Source organism: Aythya marila (assembly GCF_965140915.1).
Source record: "Aythya marila genome assembly, chromosome: 2".
Lineage (NCBI taxonomy): Eukaryota > Metazoa > Chordata > Aves > Anseriformes > Anatidae > Aythya > Aythya marila.
The window spans coordinates 29,984,151-30,006,707 of record NC_139043.1 but is presented as its reverse complement, the minus strand read 5'-3'; the positions used below and the strand labels follow the sequence as shown (position 1 = coordinate 30,006,707).

The 22,557-nt window shown below is 37.6% G+C and overlaps 1 protein-coding gene across 2 annotated transcripts in view; it reads left to right on the top strand.

Moving 5' to 3' along the window:
* Window positions 1–21,417, top strand: part of ETV1 (ETS variant transcription factor 1) — a 67,051-nt gene extending 45,634 nt beyond the window's left edge. For both annotated transcript variants that reach the window (XM_082752183.1, XM_082752184.1), the window contains 5 exons: window positions 6,720–6,788; window positions 9,185–9,253; window positions 12,290–12,459; window positions 16,081–16,182; window positions 18,644–21,417. In XM_082752183.1, the coding sequence (XP_082608309.1) occupies window positions 6,720–6,788; window positions 9,185–9,253; window positions 12,290–12,459; window positions 16,081–16,182; window positions 18,644–18,865 (632 nt within the window). In that variant the 3' untranslated portion in view covers window positions 18,866–21,417. The remainder of the gene's footprint in view (window positions 1–6,719; window positions 6,789–9,184; window positions 9,254–12,289; window positions 12,460–16,080; window positions 16,183–18,643) is intronic.
* The last annotated feature ends 1,140 nt before the right edge of the window (window positions 21,418–22,557 follow it).

Sequence of the window (22,557 nt, the reverse complement as noted above, 5' to 3'; positions counted from 1 at the left end):
TTGTTCTGAATGAAAATCTGGCTGGGATAAAGGCAGGAGGGGATAAGGGCCAAGGGCTTGCTCTTTAGTTCAAGGTTTGCAAAGTCTCCCCTCCTCATTCTTGGTTTTGCAGTTTTCCTGAGTCTCGCTTCTGTGGTTTAAAATATTTCACTGTCTTGTTTCAGGAGCTTGTCTTTAGTGTGTTGTTTCAGTGAATGAACATGGGTTTCGTTCAGTTGTTAAGCTGTGCTGCACTTTGTACTTGCTCTTAAAACACATAAACACAAATCTACTGTTGGATGGTACAACAGTAGAAAATAATGGCATCTGAGGATGGGAATTTGAAAAACCTGGACTTAGGAAGATTGCAGTGGCAGGCAGAATTTGAACTTTTCTCTTGCTTTCTATCTAGCCGATTCCTTCTACTCACTAAATCTGTCTACAAGAAATTTGTATTTAGAATAGAATTAATTTTGTAATTTATCCTCATGAACAAAGGGAAATCTGAACACCGAGTTAATATAAGCATATAGGCAGGAGGCCATACATCTATTTTTCATTTCAAAGCAGACAATATGGTCTGAAAAATTGTCCTGCAGTCCCTGTTTTTTTTAAAGAAACGGATAAATATTCTCTAAATCTACAGTTACAGTAAGTGGCACTGGCTAATGATTTGATTTGAGGATTGAGAGCACAGTCTGGATTTACTCTTTGTGCATTAACGCAGGTCAAATGGACACAGGCTGCATTTTAAATCAGTAATGGAAGGCTGAAGCCTGCCTTAAACCAATCACATCAGCCTTACCCAAGACCGATTGATCCCGAGAGACCGAGCCCTGTGAGCACAGCTTTTATATGAATGGACTTTGTGCAGCCTGAAGTTTCATTCATAAAATGGATGCTGAAGGGGAAAAAAAAAAAAAAAAGAAACACACCAAACCCTGGAATGTCCATTTATACGAAGCTGAAGGGTGTAGTGTTCCCTCAGCTGCTGCTTTTTCCAGTTGCCTTAAAGTAATGATTAATGCTCCTTGGCCCTGCCTGCCTGTAACCTGACTCCATTTATGGCCTTGGTGTGTTTCTAATGTATAGTGAATGAGAAGGCTACATTCTCAAATCAGAAACATAAACAGGAACTGGTTGGTCTGAATTCCATTCAAATATGTCACTTCAGCCGTGCAGTGTTTGTCCAACTTCAATTTTACAGGCATGGGATGGGGTGGGGGAGAAAAAGCAACACAGACAGTTTTTTGCTGTAAGATTACCAACAAAAGGAGAAAGGGAGAGTGAAAATACTGCTGTGTTTTGTTGAATTCGAAAGGAAGCAATGTTTAAAATACATTTTACAGTTACTGAGGTTAATAAAAGCAAATGCATGATTTTAAAGTATGCTCAAAAGATCAGTTCCATGTGGAATTTCAATTCGGAGCTGAATGTATGAGCCTTTGTTTTCCTGTTCTGCTGTATAAAAAGTTACACATCGCCTAGACAGGCTGTTGACATCTGGTCTCAGAAAATGCATTAGATGTTGTCATAGAACTAAAAACCAAAGTTGCGGAAAGGAAGCTGTTTGCTTAAGGTTTTCTTTCTGTGTGTGTGTGATAATCGCACTTAGACACGAGCTATTGAGGCCTAGATTTTTGTCAAGTAAAAAGCAAGAAATCGAGCTTAAGAAATCAAAATTAGTTATCTTTTAGAACGGAGGGTGTGTGTGTATTTATGAGTGCACATACTTGTAGATGTTATTGTTTGTTTAATTGCTGGTGTGAAGGTTAGTAGCAGGCAGAATGAAGAATGAAATCTTCCATTCTGAATGTTTTTGAACTGCATAATGATTTGGGAAAAGCAAGATTAATTTTTAGATGGATTTTTAGAGGAGACAGTGACTGCTTTTACCTCTGTAACTTCAGTGCATCTACATATTTCATACTGACCCTGCTAATACAACATTAGTGCTGACTTTTGTTTTGCCAGGATTTTAGCAGTTTGTAGCACTCTGTTGAACCATGTAGTTTCTCAGGGGACGGTGCTTTCAAAGGCAGTTGGACTAAAACCTGATCCACCAGCATTTGAGCTGTGAACATGCACAAGCAATTCCTGTTTAGGAAAACTGTCATTAGCTCTTGTATTTCTACCTGAATCTCTTTTTATGCAGAGATATAAGAGTTTTAATTTCATTGTGTTCTGCAGGCTTACAAAACCATAGGTTCTGTATCAGATAAAATCATTAGGTTTGTTTCCCTGCGTAACACAGATCATGCATTTTCCTTAGTGATGCCTGGTGCCACTTGTTGTGATCTAGTGTGAAGAACTGCCTTTCCTACCTGAAAAATCCTGTCTGTTTTCCCATGATTTTAGCATTGCTCTTGATCTATGAGCTGGTCAGAGCTTCTCAGTGGCAGTAAATACTGCTTTCCACCATGAGGCTAAAAGTGTTTCAGTGGTGGATTAAGCGCTCCTTTGTAAACAGTTTGTCAGCGCTCTTGGAAATACATGAACAGAAAAGTTCTTTGCAGTCATATTGAGACATTACCAAGTTTGAGGCTGAAAGTACAATGCCTTTTAACTTGCTCATTTTATTTTAAAAAGGCTACTTTTGTCAGGCTACCTTTGTCTCTGCATGCGGTAAAAACCTCTCCCACTGCCCCGGCCATCTCTGTGCATACCAGAACTTGCACTGCAGAAGATGGGAGGAGGCAGTGTGGGCAGGACTGGCACAGCAGCAGGGTTGGGCTGTCACATACTGGTATCTGCCTGGCAGCTGAGTGTCCCAGCCCCTGAAGGGCTTGTGTGTGCCCCCCTGCACCCAGTGGCACCAGTGAAAGGGTCTGCACGTGCTGGATTTCTTGCCTCTGGGAAGAGAGGTGGCACAGCACGCTTAAGTGTATGTAGAAACACCAATTCTGAGTCACTGAAATAGGAGCAAAAGACTCCGTAATTCTTTTTCAGACCAAGAAAGGATAACTGAGAAGGCTTCAGTTTCCAACTGTGGCTCAGTTTCCAACTGAGAAGGATATGGTGTAAGTTAAATTACAGGGTTGGCGTTATCCACAGCCAGTGGAATCCCTGAAAACTTTTGGGGAATTTTTCCTCTTGTTAATATCACTGAGTTGGTAATAAAGTGTAAATCAGAGAACTGGGTGAGCAATAGTAACACGGTTCCAGTTTTAGTGCCGTCACATATTTGATGCCTGTCAGGAAGGAGACAAGTTTCACATGTGGGTTGAGGTGTTTGATGAATGTGAGCAACTCGTTCACAGGCTCAGCATGTAAGGTAGCCACTGGTCAGGACACCATGCTGCTCACCAAAGCTGCCATGCTGTCTTTTCACCCACCCAGATTAAGCCTGCATGCACCTGCTGAGCCTTGGCCTCTGCCTCTCTGCACATGCACATGTGTAGTGCATGTACACCTGTCACACTTTGCACTCTTACATCCATGTGGGTCCTGCCCTGGGCCTCCACATCTTAAGATGCTGATGATAAAGTGAACTGAAAAGTAATTCAGAGTCAGAGCATAACGTGACAGTTTGTGAGACAGAGTGAGGAACGCTGCATAGTGTCAGAGTCACAGGAGCAGCCAAAGAAGAAATCCTGATGAGGGTTCCCAATATCTGCTGCATTCAAGAGGAGAAAGTCACTTCATTCGGTTTCTTGAAGAAGCTTACTTTTCCCTGTGTCTTCCCCAGCAAGAGAGACGTGGTGGAAATTGTTTTTGTGCAGGCTGTGATTGTGGGTCTGAAACCTGGTCCTTACCTCTGCATAAAAAATGGGAAAGGATTTAATGATTCCCTACCCACCTTGAGTTAGACAGGGCTGAGACAGCCTAACCCTTTAAATTCCACTATATTAATTAATACAAAATGCTTCCTTACTAAGAGACTACTCAAGTGCTTTATTTGATAATGAAACCTAGAACCTGTGCTTGCTGATTTGGCAGCAGGTTTTTCTGGGGAAGTCTATTTGGCCTTTTTCTGCTTTGATATATTTTAAAACACAGCAGAGCATATTTCTAGTGGATTCTCTGTAACATTCGTAGATAAGAAGGTATTTATTATATAGATTACATGTAATTTTAAAGTAACACCTATTGTGGAAAAATAGTTCCAGAGCTACATGATGTAAGACCACATTCACTGTTTTAAGATGACTGCTATGTTGCTGTTAGCAAGAGGAGCAATGAAGGATGATGTCTAGGTATTCCGAATTAACAATAAAAATATTTTTTTTTGTCTCCATATTTTTAGTTGTTTTTTTAAAACAAACAAACAAACAAACAAACAAACAAACAAAAAAAAACTGGACTCTGCTGTTCTTGAGATGATGTAACTTCACAATGTGAACTACTTCATTAAGAATCTGAAATAAGCTTATCGTGAGTCCTAAAGCCAGGCGCGTTTTTCTTCAAAGACTAAAAATTACTAAAAGGTGGTAGAATCAGTCACCTCAAATACTTGGACCCTGCCCTGGTGGTATTTTATGCCTAATTCTGTCTTATTTGTTGTCTTAAAACAATACTTTAAGGAGAAGAAAACATATAATTGCTCTGTAATTTCTGCACTAAAATGTTTTCTTTTGAAGTAGCTCCGCTTAGCTAGTAAAAATACTTCTGGGTCTTAGTCAAGCATTTAGTACAATTTAAAACTGCAATGCTAAATTTCATTGGTTGGACTTTTTATTAGATAAGGTAGAAATGAAAGCAGCAGGCAATTTAATTAGCAGTAATTTTTCTGGGCAAGTCATTACTTTGATGAACTTCAGAGCAATGTTTATGGCTCCTAATTAACCATGTTAGTCATTTGATTGAATAATCACTTTGGAAATGTTTCTACAATTTGATTAGAGTCTGACCCACTCTGATAGTCATAAATTAACTGATAGCACTTTAGGATAACAAGACTCTAGTTACTTTACGAGAAATAAACTCTTGTCTGCTGTATTTTTCAGCCCTCTGTGGACTGTTTAAGCACAAACTAACCAAAAGATTAAGTAATGTTGGTACAAACAATGCTTGTCTTAAAAAGACTCCAGATGTTAATTATAATTGATTTTAGGAGCATACGAGATGAAACCCCAAATTGGCTAAAAACACAGCTTCTTGGATTCATACATAATTCTTTATTCTGTATACTCTGCTGTATCATTTTGCAAGAGTGGAGTTCATGAGTCAAAAAGGGTTTTGCTGCCAATACTAGTGAATTTTTACCTAAAATAGAAAATAGCATCTGTTTCAGTTCTGCAACTTCCTTTTTTTTTTTTTTTTTTTTTTTTTTTTTTTTTAACGTAGATTTTTCCATTCTCCTTAAAATTCAATCTACTTGGTAAGATGAGTGATTCTTTGCAGGTGAACCACTACTTGTAGCCTTGACTTCTACTCTACAGAGCTATACTTGACTTGTGTGATCACTGAGTCACCGAGTCCTGTGTCTGCTCAGAATAGTTGTCTGAGACATTAGAGATCCTCAAGGCCTGAGCAGGCAGGCACTGAGCATGTAATCAAGAGAGGAGGTAATAAAGAGTTTGGCATAGATGTGCAGGAGAGATTGCGGACTGATAGAGGAAACTTATTCCTGTTCTGTGTTTCACTTGTTTTGTGAAGTCGGTGTCAAACCTCATTTTCTTAGCCAGCCAAATCTTTGATACTCATCAGTAGTCAGTGAACAACAAAATTTGGAATCACATTCTGAAAGAGTAGGTAGGCAGCATTGGAAAAATAATGGCTGCTCTTTTCACTTCTGTTTGCATCTCTTAAAGAGTTACAACTTACTGGTGTCAGATTGTAGTTTGGGGTAGGAGTTTATCCCAAGATTGAATAGATGGTGTTAAGCAAGACTTTCAATATTCAAGAAGCGGTTTAAACATAGTCTAGAAGGGTAAATGTATATGGTGTTTGCAATTCCCTGTGCACAACATGTCACTATTGGAGACAGTGTAAGACAGGAGGAAAAACAAACAAACAAACAAACAAAAACATTTAAAGAATACCATTTTAATTAGTTCTGGTTTGTTTGTTTGTTTGCTTGTTTCCTCATTCTTCTTGCATATTTGAGTAGACGTGAAGAACTGCAAATAGATTTGTGTATTATTTAAAATGTGCACAATATTTATTTATTTTTTACTTTTAAGGGGTTTCTTTTTTGGTTAAGGGTACACAAGCAGAGGGTGAATTGGTGCAGCTGAATTCCTAGTTTAAATGCTTAGCATTTGCAGAAAATTTCTTTAAAGTTTCAAGACCTTAAGCAGAGTCTAAAAACCAATAACCTACTGTAGATTCATCCTGACATTCCTTGTATTAATGATACTGTATTTGTAGAGTTTATAAGTGCCTACTGTGATTGGCAGGCTTTACTGTGTAATTGATTAAAAACGGTGTGTTGAATTAGTTACAAAGACAGATATACAAGCACAAGAGTTTAAAATATTCATACTGTTTGTGTGGATTTTTTGGTCTGTGAATGATCTCAAATATGTTGTGGGAATCAACTTTTAGCAAGGTTGATTGCAATAAGAGTATGAGTTCAAGTACCAATGTTGTGTGGGTTCTGTGATCTTTATGGTTTTCTCTTTTGCCATGCCTTGTGCATGCTGCTCTGAAATGCTTACTGGGGGTTGTCAGGTTCCTTCCCCCTTGCTGTAACTTGCATCCTTCTTAGTGTTCTTCTGCCTGCAGCTCTTGTCATTGATAACCTGAACATTTCAATTCCAGACAGTCTTTTGACTAGTGTTGTCTTCTCTTTTTAGAAGTGCCTAGCTGCCATTCCATTTACATGAGGCAAGAAGGCTTCCTGACTCACCCAAACAGAACAGAAGTTAAGTTTTCTATTATGTATCACTTATTATGAGATTATGAGAGAAATGGGGGGGGGGGGGGGGGGGGGGCGGACGGGACGGTGGTTAAAGCCTGGAGAGATTTGGGTTTCACTGGTTTGATCCTGCTGCTGGGAAGACACTGTCATCTTTCTTTCCCTTCCCAGTCTAGAGTTTCTGCTGAGCTGGTCTTTTGTAGTTTCTTCTAGTGACACAGGTTGGTTAGGATAGAAGCAACTTTGTTATGAATTTATTCATTCTACTTTTCAGTGCCTCCAGCTGTTGAATGGAAGTGATGCTAACAAATTTGTCCATATAACCCATTCTATTTAAATGATATTTTCCAGGCTACTAGTGTGACAGGCTTGGTTAACAGTTAAGTAATCCATTTTACACTTCAAAAAGTTTTCAGTTTTTGTCTTTTTGTTTTTTCAATGTTTTGGTGCTTTTTAGACCATTTAATATATGCAAAAGCTGTTAAGGACTTCAGTAAGGAAGAGCTAAGATCATTGTCAAAATTAATAATTGTAAGTGATAGCACTTTATACATATTAAAAAGGCCAGCAGAACTAAGCAAAAATGGCCACTGAAACATAGCTTATGCCATTCACTCTCCTGCTTTAATGCATCCTTTTTGTCAATATGTGATTTTTTTGTTTTTTAGGGTTTGTTTGTTTTTCCTCCAAGGGGCGAATTTCACAAACCTGAGGAAAATTGTTTCTGAGATAGATGGGAATTCAAACAGATGTATGAGTGAAAGTCCTGTAGTAAGGCTTCATTCGTTAGTAAAAGACACAACTGGAAAGATAACAAAGCTAAGTAAAAGCCCATGTGCTTCTGGAGTGGAATAAAGGCAGAAAAATAGAAATGAAATTTAGTGTATTACAAGGAGGATGAAAAAGCAGGTAGAAATTTGTAACAGCCTTGGTATATGAAATTCTATGATGTATATAAGCTTGATAAGAGAGGTGAAAGACATCAGTGAAAAATCCACAAACTACAGGGCGAGGGTTAACAGATTTGAGTTTTAATCGTGGCATAGATAGGGGAGAAACAGACTTAGCCATGTTATGTACTCGTAAGCTCTTGGAGGTGGTAAATTTGTTATGAATGACGTAGGAAAAGCAGCCATGTTTGGGTCAATATTTGTTTTCTGTATTTGGAAATCAGTCAACATGATTTTATGGAATAAAGGTCATGTCAAAGAAATCTGATTTCATTCTTTGTTGAGATTAAAAGTTTGATTGATAAAGATACTTGTCTCTTGTATCATGTAGTTGGCCATTTATATGGCATTCAATTTGCGACTGTATTACATTGTGATTAAGAAGTTAGCACTAAGCAGTATCAATAAGGTACACATTAAATACATTAAGACCTGGCTTACTGACAGATCTAAAAGTAGCTGTCACTGGACAATCATCACAGAATGGATTTGTTTCTATTACAGTTCTGTATAGTTCTGTGGGAATTGATATCAGTGCTATTCAACATTTTCAGTAAAGATACAGAAAAATGTTAATTGATAACTGTGTGGCACAGTGGTAAATAACAGGCAGGACAGGGCAGTCACACAAAGCAGTTTCGATTGTATGGTAATCTGGGCATGTTAAAGAAAATGTTTTTTCAATACACTGAATGCAGACCGGGCCTATGGAATTGGGAAACAGTATATTGGAAAAAATGATGTTGAGATGGGCCTCCTCCTCCTCAGCTTCGCAATGGGAAATCAGCCCAACCAAACATTGCAGCCATATGGCAAAAAGCCCTTCTACAATATTTGTACAGTCAAACGGAGAGCCGGAGGGAGGCAGGAGAGGAGGACTTGTTTTGTCTCTCCAAGTTGCATTAGCAAGGCTGATACTGGCATCCAATACAGTTCTGGTTAACAAAAACGTCAAAATAATACTGCAAAATAGGAGTGTGCACAGAAGAGGGTCCTAAAAAGAGTGCAAGGTTGCAGGGAGTGTCTTTTAATGAAAAAAATTAATTTTCAAATGATCTTAATTGAAAGAAACATCCACTGAGTGACTTAGGTATGGGGAGAAAATACAGAGTAGAACTTCTTCAGTCTAGCAAGCAGAAGACACACAGGAACCAATGGTTAAAATGTGAAGCCATGCTAATTCAAATAGGAAATGAAGCAAACATTTTGGAATAAAGCGTAAAGAAAAACGAGTACTTTTTCATTTTTGCAGGTGGCGATTAGCAGTCTTTTGGGAATGCACGCATTAATTAAACACCCCTATACTGAGGCCAAAATGTTGTGATTGGGTGGTGTGTAAAGGATGTGGGATATAAATCTAATTCCTGTATGACTTACTGTTCCCTCTGGCATTAAGCCTATGATCTCGTCTTTCTCCATGCATCTTTTAAATAAACACCTCTTTAACTTACAGGTTGTATGTATGAAAAGGGACCTAGGCAGTTTTATGATGACACTTGCGTTGTTCCAGAGAAATTTGATGGTATGTATGACACATCTCTCGCTCTTTTCATGTGTGGCAAGATAAAAAAGAAAGAGATGAGGGACTTTTCTCTGTTGGTGATCAAAAAAGGTCAGTAACGTTCCAATTTAGGATTCCTTAACACACCATTTGCAGAGCGCCCAACCAAAGCTGACCTTTGTCTCTTGAAACCAAAGTCTCCTTTACAATAGGATGTCGTTTGACTTTTGCCAGTGAAGGGTTCTATATCCAATGTTGGGGCACAGGAGCTCAGTTCCTGTACTGGAAGAGAAGGAATAGGAGGATTTCCATTGCACTGATGATCACATACTGCTTATTGTTAGAGATTTAATGAAAGCTTCTCTTATAATTAACAAAACAGAGGAGACGGCAGCAGCTTTGTTTTTAGTGAGGAGTAAGCCTCTTGTCCCATTGTCTGTGAAGATATGAATAGGGGGGAGTGAGTCCGTAGGACATTTCTGTGTTGGTGTGTTTGTGCTACATTAGGCATTGTGCTAGTGGTTTATTTTTCAGTAGGGTTCTGGGGTCAAGTAAAATAAATGGCCTGAATTATCCTCAGTTACTCTGATGTAAAATCAGTTTCCTGGTGTAACTCAGTTGATTTCAGATTTATTTCATTACAGACAAAGTAGATGGACTCAGTATTTTTTGCCGGTGACTCTGTTAGTCTGCAACTTTGGAAAGTAATTTGGAGATCAATTACTTAAATTTGCTGGAGTGGCTTCTTAAGTTAGTGTATGTATGTCCAGCTTTATTTATTTTTAAGCAGGAAGGATTATATACCTTCTGATAGCTAAAGGAAAGCTGGAGAATTTATGGTGCTATTTTTTTTTCCCCTCCTGCTTTATTTTTTTTTGTTTGTTTTCCCCTGAGAATCACTTAGATGGATTGCAAAACTATTGTGTGTATAGCAGCATTTGTTGTGTTTACTGAAGAATGGGAGACTCTAAAATGAAATTAACCTGAAGAATTGTATGTTTCTCAAACTGAGGTGTCATGAGCATTTCAGGGTTGGTAAGGAATAGTAAGAAATAAATAGAGGATTTTAAATAATACTAGCTTTCACCTAACTCTAAATATTGCTTAGTCCAGTATTGCATTGTCACAGGATTTACATATTCACTGAAAGGGTAATTTATTGAACAATCTACTTTATATGTTGGCTTTGGAATTTTTATTTTATTTTATTTTATTTTATTTTGTTTTATTTTATTTTATTTTATTTTATTTTTTTGGTGATGATGGTGGTTTGTTTGTTTTTCCCAAGTGCACTGTGTCAGGTTCCCCCTCCCAAAAAACATTGTGGGCCTCATACGTGTTCAGTATCAGTGGCAAAATCATTTTTATATTTATCAGCGTGGGATCAGACCCTGTTCTACAAGAATATAAAAATATTCGAGATGAGTACTTGTTCATGCCATTCTTGAAAAGCGTTTTTGTTTATTTGGGTTTTGTCCAGGGAAGGGAATGAAAATGGGAAAGAAATACAAATAATAAAGTTAAAAAAAAAAAAAAAAGTTTGGAAATATTTGTGTTCTTGCAAAGCAGGCAGTCTGCTACTAGCTGCTGTGAGTGACCATTGAGATAACACCTTGTACTCTAGAAGACTGATGTCACGATACAAATATGTGTGTTTATACTTGTAGCATGATGACTTTTGAGGAAAAAATAGCAGATGTGTCATTATGTTTTGGCCAGTAAAGCTAAAATGGGATAATCCTAGGAGTAGCTTTGTTGTTTCAGAAGTAGATTCTCAGCTGCTTCATTCGGAATCAAAGATCGAAATAGGCGAAGAATCTGATCCTCTGTAATACTGTACTTGCTATTTGCACATTGCTCAGCTATCATTAAAAGAAAAATCCTGTCCTTGAGAAAGAAGGCCTTTCAGGACTGGAACTTGAACCTCACATAAACCCAAAAGCCTTGTGCTGATTTATTTGTTTTCCACAGCTATTGACTCAATTTTCTTTCCTGATTACAAAAGGAAATGCTCCATTTTTAATACTATTATTCTTACTTTCACTACTTGGAGCTGTTCTGTAATGGCCATCAGAGCATCCTAATGCTGTGGTTGGATGTAACATCCTGGCTTTCTGTATTAAACAGGTCATTCTGCTTATTGGCAAGGATTGCAGTTCTGGTACTCAAAATGAGGAGTTTTACCAGTTTATCAAGGATTGCTGTCATTATTCAAAGAAAAAAATAAATAAATCTCTGCTTCAACATCAGACCTTTCATCTGTTTCTGTTTGTCTGAGTTGTTTAGTATGAATATGATTTAAAGACAACAGAGACACGGTATGGATGAAGCAGGACAGTTTTTCATTGGCAATTTGTGGAACAACAGAATATTATTGTTGGTTTTTAATAGCTTCCTCTGGATTTGAAATTTTAGAAAACATTACTGCTTTTCAGGGGGAATACTAATCTAATATGTAGATACAAGTAAAAGTAATGTGTGCTTATATGCAAGTCCAATATACCACAGAGGAACTCGCATATCTGCAGGATTTGCATACCTATACGTAAAGCACATGCTGTTTAAATCCAAGTCAAATACTTTGTCAAATTTTCCTCTAGAGAATTTGCATGCAAAAGAAGTTTCACTCAATAGGGCTTTGCAGCTTTATGAAGCATACATTACATTTCCAAACAGGGGCTTGTTCGAAGTACAGTACACAAACGCAGTTCTTCAGACATCAGAGTTGCTTATAAAAATAGTTCATGCTCTTTCAAATAAAGGATATTACAAAATGGTTTGCAAGCAAGATTTGCGTGTATCAGAAGTGAATGGGGGTAGGCTTAGGGAGACTTCCATAAAGTGTGACTGAATTTAGGTACTTGTTAGTATACGAATATGTTACTGTAAGAGTGTTTACAATTAATAGCAGGAGGGGGACTTTTGCATTTATAGACAGCTGGGTAGTAAGAATTCTTTAATTTTATTAACCCTAATGATTGCTTTGCCAGCTTATTACACAAACTAAGTGACGATGCTTTTTGTGCGTTGGTCAGCTAACACTCTTACTCTGTGCAGGTGACGTCAAACAGGAGCCAGGAATGTACCGTGAGGGACCCACGTATCAACGGCGAGGCTCACTTCAGCTGTGGCAGTTCTTGGTAGCACTTCTTGATGACCCATCAAACTCTCACTTCATAGCATGGACTGGTCGAGGCATGGAATTCAAGCTGATTGAGCCTGAGGAGGTGAGATAGATAAACAGCAAGTCTCAATGTCCACTGCTCCATCCTGCAAATTTAAGAGTGCTTCTTCAGAGCTAGGCTGTGTTTTCCTTCAATATTTAATTTCACAACACTTCAGAAAGATAATGGAGAGAACTGGTAGGGGAAGTGTTGGGACACATGCATGCTTGAGCATAGACTTGATTTCCTATTCACATGAAATAATAATAATAATATTGCAAGTACCAGAATTTCATAATACTCAGCACTAATTGTGGGGCCCAGATTTTACAGAACCATTTTCCAGGAAGAATCATTCCAAATTACTTTGAAAACTTGTCCCTGGATAGTCTTGAATAGTGCCAAATATTCTTTAGTGTAAAGGTGTGGGCAGTTGGAACTCTAGCTGTAGAATGAAAGACCCCATCTGAAACAGCTGACAAAGGAGTTTAAGAATGCTATGCAGTAAAATCCCATTGAAATTATAAATAAAAACTCTCTCTTTAGAGTCTTATTTAGAACCTTCTTGCTTAACTGTATCATTAGATTGCTGAGTGCATGTTTAGGTCCTAGTATTGCAAACACTCTTGCACATGCACAGCTTCCCTGAACCATGAAGGACTCATGGGGTAGATAAAATTACTTGTATTCATGAACATTTGCTGAACCATGACTTAGTTCACTTGTGTGATAAACAGGAATAAATTGAACATTTTATTACATAAACTATTTTGACTAGCTAACATTAAATAATCTATGCTGTGTTCTAAACAGCAGTGGAAACTGTTAGAAAATCTGGTGTGTGTGAATTTTATTATAATGCTGATGTGGATGATTTGATGAATGTTGTCAAAAAGCAGTATCATTCTGGTTTACTTGTTTGCCCCTTGGAAGGGTTTGAGTATTAGAGGAGACCACAGTAAATTTTCATTCAGAATCTTCTCTGAGTCAGAAGCTTCGGGGGTGTAAGGCAGCTTCTGTGTTCCACCAGCTATTTCTGCCATCCATCTGCTGCCATAAGTGCTATGAAAGCTTTCTTGCATTTAAGTTACATGACGTGCCAACAGCCCTAAGGGTAGCTGAGGATGGAGATGGTACTGATGTTCCTTTTCTTCCTGACATGGTCTGGCTGAGGGGCAGGCTGCTGCAGGGACCCATGTGCCGGCTCTGCTCTGACCGAACGTCCCCCATGCTAGTGATAGTCACCATGCAGATCCTGGCAGTGTGCATTTGAGGATTTGATCACAGAACATCTGATTCTTTCCTCTGGCCAATATTGGCATTTTTATTTAACTTCTAAGTTTTGTCCTGTCTTTAAGGTATGTCCAGTATTTTTCAAGATCAAAGAGATTTATTGAACAATGCTTCCCAGCATATGTTGCAAAAACTTTATAGATTTAATTAGTTAAAGAAAGGAAAATAACAAAATAAAGCCCCAAGAGTTACATATTGCAGAATTCCGTGAAGAATTAGATACTCACATTTAAGTTAGCCAGATCATCTGCTTGTCTGACTGCACAGCAGTTGCTTTGTGGTTTTGAGCAGCGCTACATCTAAGATCTGGAGGAGGCAGACAACTTGAAACTTGCTTGCTCCTCCGTGCTCTCTGTGAATGCAAAGAAGACTAAGTTGTTTTCATGTGAATGTCATGGATCTGACAAAAGCTGTCGATTAGAATAAGAATAGCCTGTGGGAAGTTGCACACTTCTGTTGGTTGCCAAGTGTGAATCGAAGGCAAGTCAAAGACCTTGTTGGTTCAGCTGTGTAAGTGAGGATGTTAGTGGCATGACCTTTCTATGCCATCCCTTTCTGGAGGTTTATGTAGGAAGGGTGATAACAAAAACAAGTATGTATCAGCTTCTCAGGCACCATAGTTCGTTCACAAAGCACGTGACTGTGAACTGTGGAGGTTAAGAATTGGCATAGGTCCACTTCCATTGCCTTATCACCGGCACGGTAACCTTCAACAGAAAAGTGGGGTGGAAGCCTTGAACCCTGAATCTCTTCCCCAGAGCAAGATTTGATATATGTTGTAGTTGAGGGACAAGAAGATTTTCTTACCAAGACTAATTCTGGACTTGGTTGCCTATTCATTTAGTCAAGATACCACACAATATAGCATATTCTCAATGATTATTTTGTTATAGAAAACTTTGCTGTGTACTTACTTATTATGCAAACCTGATACAGTAGTGATTTTTAGGACTTTGTTTAATGCAGGAATAAAACTTGGCAGGAGTAAAGAAAGAGAGATGTAGGCATGTGTTGCAAAGATGAATAGGCGAATCAAGGTTACATATCTAGGCCAAATCTACAGCTGGAATAAATTGACATGATTTGGAGGTATGTTTTGATACAGCTGTAACATAACTAAAGTTAGCAGAGCCATGATAATTTACATAAGCCTGAGAAGCTGTACCATTGAAAGGAAATAATTATATAAAAAGAAATTTTAAAAATTATTGTCCAGATGGAGATCAAAGTCATGGCTTTTGCTGTTGCTATTTAGTCCCCTTCAATTCTCAATGCTGCATGTCATCTATGGTTTGCATCAAATGACTCCAGACACCTGTGGGAAAGTTTTGTAGAGCTGTCTGCTGAGAAGCTGCTTGGCTTCTCTCTCCCTTTCCCAGAGCTGTGTGCATATGCACCTCACAAACATTTTTATAAAATTTGCTCTAAAGAGCTCATCGACTCTTATTTTTCGTCATAATCTTTTTTTTTTCTCCCCTCAAGTGACATGATAGTCATTTGTACAGCCAGTAAATAAAATGTCACAAACAGCCGATTGTAATTTTGGGTGGGGAATAAGCAGTTAAGCTCTTTAAACAAAAACACTCTTTCTCCAGAACTACCTTTGACAATAAAACAGGAAGCATAGAGGCAAGTAGAAATCATAGGAGCAGAAGGCATATTGTTCTCTGAAATGGCTTCACAAGTTAATTGTGGCTTCCTTTAATATTAATTTTAAAGAGAAATACAACCACAATCATGTAGTTTCTATCCTGTTCTTCGTACTGCCATATAGTTCCTCCAGGTGATTAGCCTTCCTCTTCTGATAATTTATTTTCTTTGCTGAAATTGTACTTAGGACTCAGTTTTGACTCCTATCTTGTAGCATTGCCATCGTTCCAAGTTACGGTCTGTATTAGTTCATGAACTAAGCCTGTATGTATGTGTGTTTAATAGAATTTGGTAGTGTTAAGACAGGAAGGAAAACTCCAGAACAATTATACATATTTTCAAACAAAGAGAAGTTTTCATCTTTTCTGAAAGTTTTCTGATGAAGCTTGATGAATATTTTTTGTCTATAATTTCTTTATATGACTTGAATTTTTCATTGCTTTCTTTAAAAAGGCAAAATAATCCTCCCTCCCCCCTCCCCCCCCAAAAAACAAAACAAAAGCAAAAAAACAGTCACGTTTGCTAATGAGTAAGTCTGTTTCAAGTTTAACAGATGAGTGGTGAGTCCAATTAAGAATCATGTTAGTACATGGGAAATTCAGGTCATGGCAACATTTTCGCTTTTATTTATGCATTTTACCTGCAGGGTTCCCCCGCTCCGTCCCCAAATAAAATATCTGATGATAAGATCTGCTTGCTAAATGCATTTAACAAATCAATGCTAATCCATTTATGTGGCAGGTGGCACGTCGCTGGGGGATTCAGAAAAATAGGCCAGCTATGAACTATGATAAACTTAGCCGATCACTTCGCTATTATTATGAAAAAGGAATCATGCAAAAGGTGAGCATCTAATTCTGTATTAAATTTCACTGGAATATTGCATGCTAATCTGCATGTTAAGTCAGTTTACAAAGAGTACTTTTAACTGCATTGCTTAGATAGGTTTTTCATCTATTTAGACAAACAATAAGCTATATTTTTCACCTACCAGGTATATGCATCAAGATATTTTTTTCAATGTAAAAAGTGTCTGTGGTTTCAGTTCACACAATGCACATCATGATTACAGGAAAAGAGGTAACATTCAAAAATATCCAAAAGAGCTTCCTGGCACCTGGTAAAAGCAAACAGCAGCATACACTATGAATAATATTTTGCAGATCTAAATTATCTGCCCAGTGCTTGGCTACTTTGGTAACTGCAAGATAAGGGAGAAAAATTATACCTATTAAAATACCAAATACTTTAATATTTTATTGATGATGTTGTAATAATACTATTTTTTAAGTGGAATTTAATATTTTATAATAGGCTGAATTATGGGAAGTATTTAACAATAATTTATGTATATCAGTCTTGTCTTGCTGACTGTATTCAACCTCTTCCTGTGGCTTGCTGTTTACATGTATGTTTTTAAATCTTGCTATGTAATGCTATAGTCTAGACTGAAAAGTCACTGGGAGAAACCTTCTGCATCAATGAAATTTGTAGATATGATCAAAGATCATAAGAAACACATTGTATTATATAACTTGTTCCATAGCCTGGCACATTAGTTTTGTTATCTGTGTTGACTAACATGTTTAAACGTGCCATTTGCCAATTCCATGAATAAAAACAATGTCCTCCGCTCAAGTTGCTGGGTAACTTTTCCTGTAGGGTTTGTGAAGTCTGGGTTTGGAGTTGCCTGCTCCAGATTCTGTAGCTATGACTATGGGATCATTGTAGTGCTTGCCTGTTTCACTCTCTGGGTGTCTGCTTGGTCAGCCCAGGCTAGTACTGGCTTATGGCCAGTGCCTTATCCCCTTCTGTGTCTTATCCCCTTAGTCTTTGTAAAGTGGACTGAAAAAAAGGTCCAATTGGGGAGAAGCAAAAATGCTTGGTTTTACTCGGCAGTGCTTCAGCCAGAGGCACGCATGGCCACAGCTCAAAGGCAGCACGGAGGCAAGAATAAGTGGCAAACAGAGGGAAACTAGTTGAATAGGTGGGAACAGGAATATAATATGTACATATACATTTAATATGGAAAGTTCTTCTGACAGCTAGCTTGCTAACTCTTTGCTACTTTTTTTTTCCTTTTTTTATTTTATTTTTAATCTACATGAGTGTATTTAAAACACATTTCAAAAGCTAATTTGAATACTTATTTTTCTGGCAGAGCAATGTTTGAATTTTCCGCTGGGATCATCTTAGCTGACCACTTACTATATGCTAAAAAACTAATGGAGATTATAGATTTGCAGTAGGCTTCTTTACTTAAAAAATTGTATGCACAATTTTCCCCTTTTGTTTAAAGTTAGGCAATGGTAATAAGCTATGCAAATGTCCAGCTTCCAAATGCAGACTTCAGTCTGTCAAACCTGTTGACATTAATTTGATGAAAAAAATCTATTACAGATATACCAAGGCCCTACCAAGACATAACATTATTTGTAAATAGATAAGCTGAAACTTTAAGGAGGTACTTCAGACTATCTTACACCTTTAAGAACAGAGTTAAGTTTGCAGCACTTTTGCCACCTTCATTCGCTTTCAATCCCATACTAGCTCTAGTTGCAGGAATTAGACAGTATGATCTTTATTTTCAAATAATTTTAATAAAAGATGAGCATGCAACGTGTTTTTTTGCCATAATTCCTTAGTGTGATTGAGAAGACATGATTGACCAGCTTTCTGTTTTGTTTTTAGATGAAGCACATCCATTTAATGGTATTTCTGAATAAAGGAAAACTTTAGGATTGTTGGATAATTGTCCCTCCATAAGCAAATCCAAATGTCACAGGCTTTGCATGAGCAATTGCTAAGTACATATTAGCCTACGTATTTGCTTACGCTGTCCCTGTACAATCAGCATACACTATAACTAAGTGCTTTTATACTTAAGTATGAATCAATTTACATAAAGTGAAACTCAGATCTCTATCATGCAATGTGATTCTTTTTTCCACTTCACAGTGTGTTGGACTTAGTCATTTTATTTTGCCACTGTAGTGACAATTTGTTTACATTTTCCAATATGAACAGTTCCATTTGTGGTTAAGTATAGGAAACAACCGCAAACAAAGTTTGAAAGTAGAAGAGCTAGTTCATCTTCCAACAGGATATCATATGTCTCAAAATCAAGACAAATCTGCACAGACTGCTTCTGCAGATCCCTGGTTTTGCTAGGTCATTGCCTTACCCATTCTTCTGTCTCATTATTAAGTGAAAGGGTGTATTCTTCAAGAGGTCTGTTGAACTTGGAGTTGCAAAACCACAAAGCCTTACACTGCACTTTTTTTCTTACTTCTGTTATCCTAAGGTTGCTGGAGAAAGATATGTCTACAAGTTCGTTTGCGACCCTGAAGCGCTTTTCTCCATGGCCTTTCCAGACAACCAGCGCCCCTTACTGAAGACTGACATGGAGCGCCACATCAATGAGGAGGACACTGTGCCTCTGTCCCACTTTGATGAGAGCATGGTCTACGTGCAGGACGGTGGCTGCTGCAACACCCACCCCTATAATGAAGGCTACGTCTATTAACAACAGTGACAGTGAAGGGGATATTTTCCCCCTCCTTTAGGCTTCTCCTCTTTCACAAGACCCAGAGGAAAGCTGAAACGACTTCAGTTTGTTTTTTAAATAGTACACTAAAAGGGGCTTTTCCTGTTGCATTACTCCTATGGTCTGCCATGGACAGCGCACTTTATTTGAAAGGGGAGGGTTGGAACTTAAACGTTATTCTGTGTAACAGGAGGAAAAGGGTGGGTTTGCTTTTTACTTAAGTTTGGGAAGGGAACATACAGGTTTTAAGTACAAAAAAAGCTATATCATGTCTGTTTTGTTTCATATCAGCATAAGATACTGTACATTTTCTCTGGGTATCCGTAGTACAGTTAATTCTCATTGTGCAAAATAACCACTTGCTGATGATATCAGCACAGCATGCCTCGGGCATTTGTTTCTTGCCATTCTTAATTGCCTTTCTACAGTTATAAAAGAGAAGCAAAGCATATACCATAGCATTTAATTTAGAAACTTGAAGTGGCAGACCTTGCACCTTGCCTCTAAAAACAAGCATCTTGAGAGGTTTTTTTGTTTGTTTTTGTTTTTGGTAGGGCTTCAAAAAATCCAATTCAATGGCAGATTGGCTGTAAGTACAGTGACTAAATAACAAAATCCATGACTGCAGACCACAAGCTGCATGCTGTAACTGGTGCCACATTGCTATTCATATATGGCCCATGCTATGGTTTAGACCTTTCAAGATCCATTTGAGGGTAATAATTACATGTGGTAGGCTTTCTGATGATCATGTCAGCATTAAATACAGGATTATGATCAGGAGGGAGAAAACATTTTGTATCCTTCCATTTCCTTTGGTACATAAATAAGTTATTTAATCAATAGGAATTAACTGTACTAAGTCACATATCTAATTATGCTGTTTAGACACAGCAAGCACTCCTTGAGAAAAATATCCAATACACTAAATAGGTACTTTAGTAATTTTTAGACACGGTACCCATTAATATGCATTTAAACCTTTTACTGCTGTGTTATGTTGATAACATATATAAATACTAGATAATGCTAATGCTTCTGCTGCTGTCTTTTTCTGTAATATTCTCTTTGATGCTGAATTTACTATGACCATTTATAAGCAATGCTGTAACTACAGGTAGCATTTCAGGACAAAATAGATGACTTGAACCATTTATTGCTTAGAAAATAGCTTACGCCATAGCTGTGCTATAAGCAGCTTTTATGCGCATCCACAAATGACTAGTAAGCTTCAGCTTGCTGAGGAAAGCTCTGCAGAGCCTTTTGTAATTTTCGGTGGAAAAGAGACGAACTGTCAAAGAATACCATGAAGTCGCTGTATGACGTTGTAGTGCTGGCACTGATGTTACCAATCAACTTGTTTTGGACACTAAATGTAAATGTGATCTGATATGCTCGGAAGACAATTTAAATTTTGAGTTCTTTTTTTTCCCCCATTGTTTTTTTTTCTTTTTTTGAGAGGGGTAATCTGAATACAAGCCAAACGCAATATTCTGTACGTAAAATGAAAAAAAAAGAAAGCAAAAAAGCAAAAGTTTTAAATATGTATGAGCACCTTTTCTGAAATATAATATTTACTAGTTTGAAGGGAGTTAGAGAGGGTAAGATGTGGATTTCTTTCTTTGCCCAGTGAAATTTAAATAAGTGTTATATGGATTGCCTCATTTTCCTATATTCATGAGAAGTGGGAGGAAAATGAATGCATAACCATAAAACAAGAATAATTTTCATCACAATGGATGGATTTCAAAGACAATCCTAGGTGGTGGGTTAATTTTCCATCCTGTGTCAATTAAGACATGAGTTAAGCTATGAATATTTTAACATGCAATTAATCAAAAGTACAGAAGTAGTGATCACTAGAAATCACGGGTGCATAAAAAACATTTGGGCAGGTATTTAATTTACTCAGATACATAAGACAACATATTTTATGGGAGTGTGTGTATGCCTTAATACACCACCTAATTCTGTTATCTGTAAGTCTCAATGGCACTTAAATTTGCAGTGATCAACCCAGAATCACAAATCTCAAACTGCATAATTACCAAGGAGGAAAGGGAAAAGGTTAAATAAGATTGTTTAAAACAAAAACAACAAACGTAGTTTCCATTGAAATAAGGTTCAAATGAAACATGCTTTGATGAAAAGTCCTTGGATTGATTTTGTTTTTTTAATGTCATCATTGAGCGCCTCCTGCCTGTGGCAGGATGTGGGTATGGGAAAGGGGTTGGACAAAAAAAGGAAAAAAAAAAAAAAAATGCATCAAATGTGTAATATTTAAGAAGAAATATATATATATATCTGTATACGGTAGTGACTCACTGAACAAAACAAGCAATCAGACCAACATTACCATGATCTCTCAGCAGAAGATATAAAAGTCTTTCACTGAACTGATTAACCCTTTTTAAAATGTACCTAAGAGGTTTATTTAAAATCTGTTTTTATTCCACTTTTTTTTGTTCGTTTGGTTGGTTGGTTTTTTTTTTTTTGGTTTGTTTGTTTGTTTGTTTGGGGTTTTCAGGTAGAATAATAAATCTGGCAGCTGATTTCTGCAAGATTGTTGTGTATTGGATTCCTAACCATTTAGACTGGATTGGCCACTGAAGTAAGATTCTTCTTTTGGAAGAAGAGTTGACAATTGTCTGTTCCCAGTGCCTAGGAAAGCATACCCCGAAATGTAAGCCCCCCCCCCCCCCCCCCCAAAAAAAAAAAAAAAAAAAAAAAGGAGTACATACAATTCACTTGTAAGTATATTATAACTATACATTATAGCTGGTATTTAGGTTGTCAAAGCATTGTATTTGACTAACAAAAGGGAGGAGGGTGGACTCTGTAAATTTAGAGAAGGATTGATTCCGACTAGAAACACATACACATTTTCACAGAGCATTTTAATGCCCTACTGAATTTGATTGTGTGTGTTTGGGGTTAATGGGAGGGGTGCTTTTGGTTGGTTGTTTTTTTTTGTTTGTTTGTTTTCAAGCTGCTTCCTCAACAGAAGGAAGAAAAACAGGCTTCACCTCTCTTTTAGGAGCAACTGTTTTGGAGTTAGATTGTGCATGGTTGCTTGTGTACATTTACTGCCATAGTAGCGAGCAGCACAAAGTAGTGCTACTGTGAAGCACATCTAGGAGACATCACTGCAAGACCCATGCGCAGAGGGATGGCTGAGGTGCTTGGACATTTTTTTCTCCACTGTGACAGTTCAGCTGCTTCAGAAACTGAAGAGGTACAAATAGATAAGGACTTGGCAGACAAACTTCAATCCATTTAAGAGAGTTAAGGTTACAGTTTTCTGTATGGCAATGCACAAATTTTGGTTTAGGAACAGAGCCTAAGCCTTTACTCTCCAAGGTCACCAGTGTAACTTTCCTGTACATCAACTACAGTGCAAATCTTAACATTGTATTTTCTAAAAGCATGAAGTTCATACACTTTTCAGACCAAATCTGTCTGCTTTACTGCACAGTTAGCTGTTGTACTATTGAGGACAAATTGGGGTATAGAAACATTTTCTCCAGTGTTCTCTGAAAAACCCTTTGCTCAGGCTCTTTCCTTCTTTGGATTCCCAGATACCTAGGACCATTCCCAGGGGTTAATTCAGAGATTTATTGCCCCTTGACATCTGACTGGATTGAACTGCAAGTCCATCATCACAGGATAAT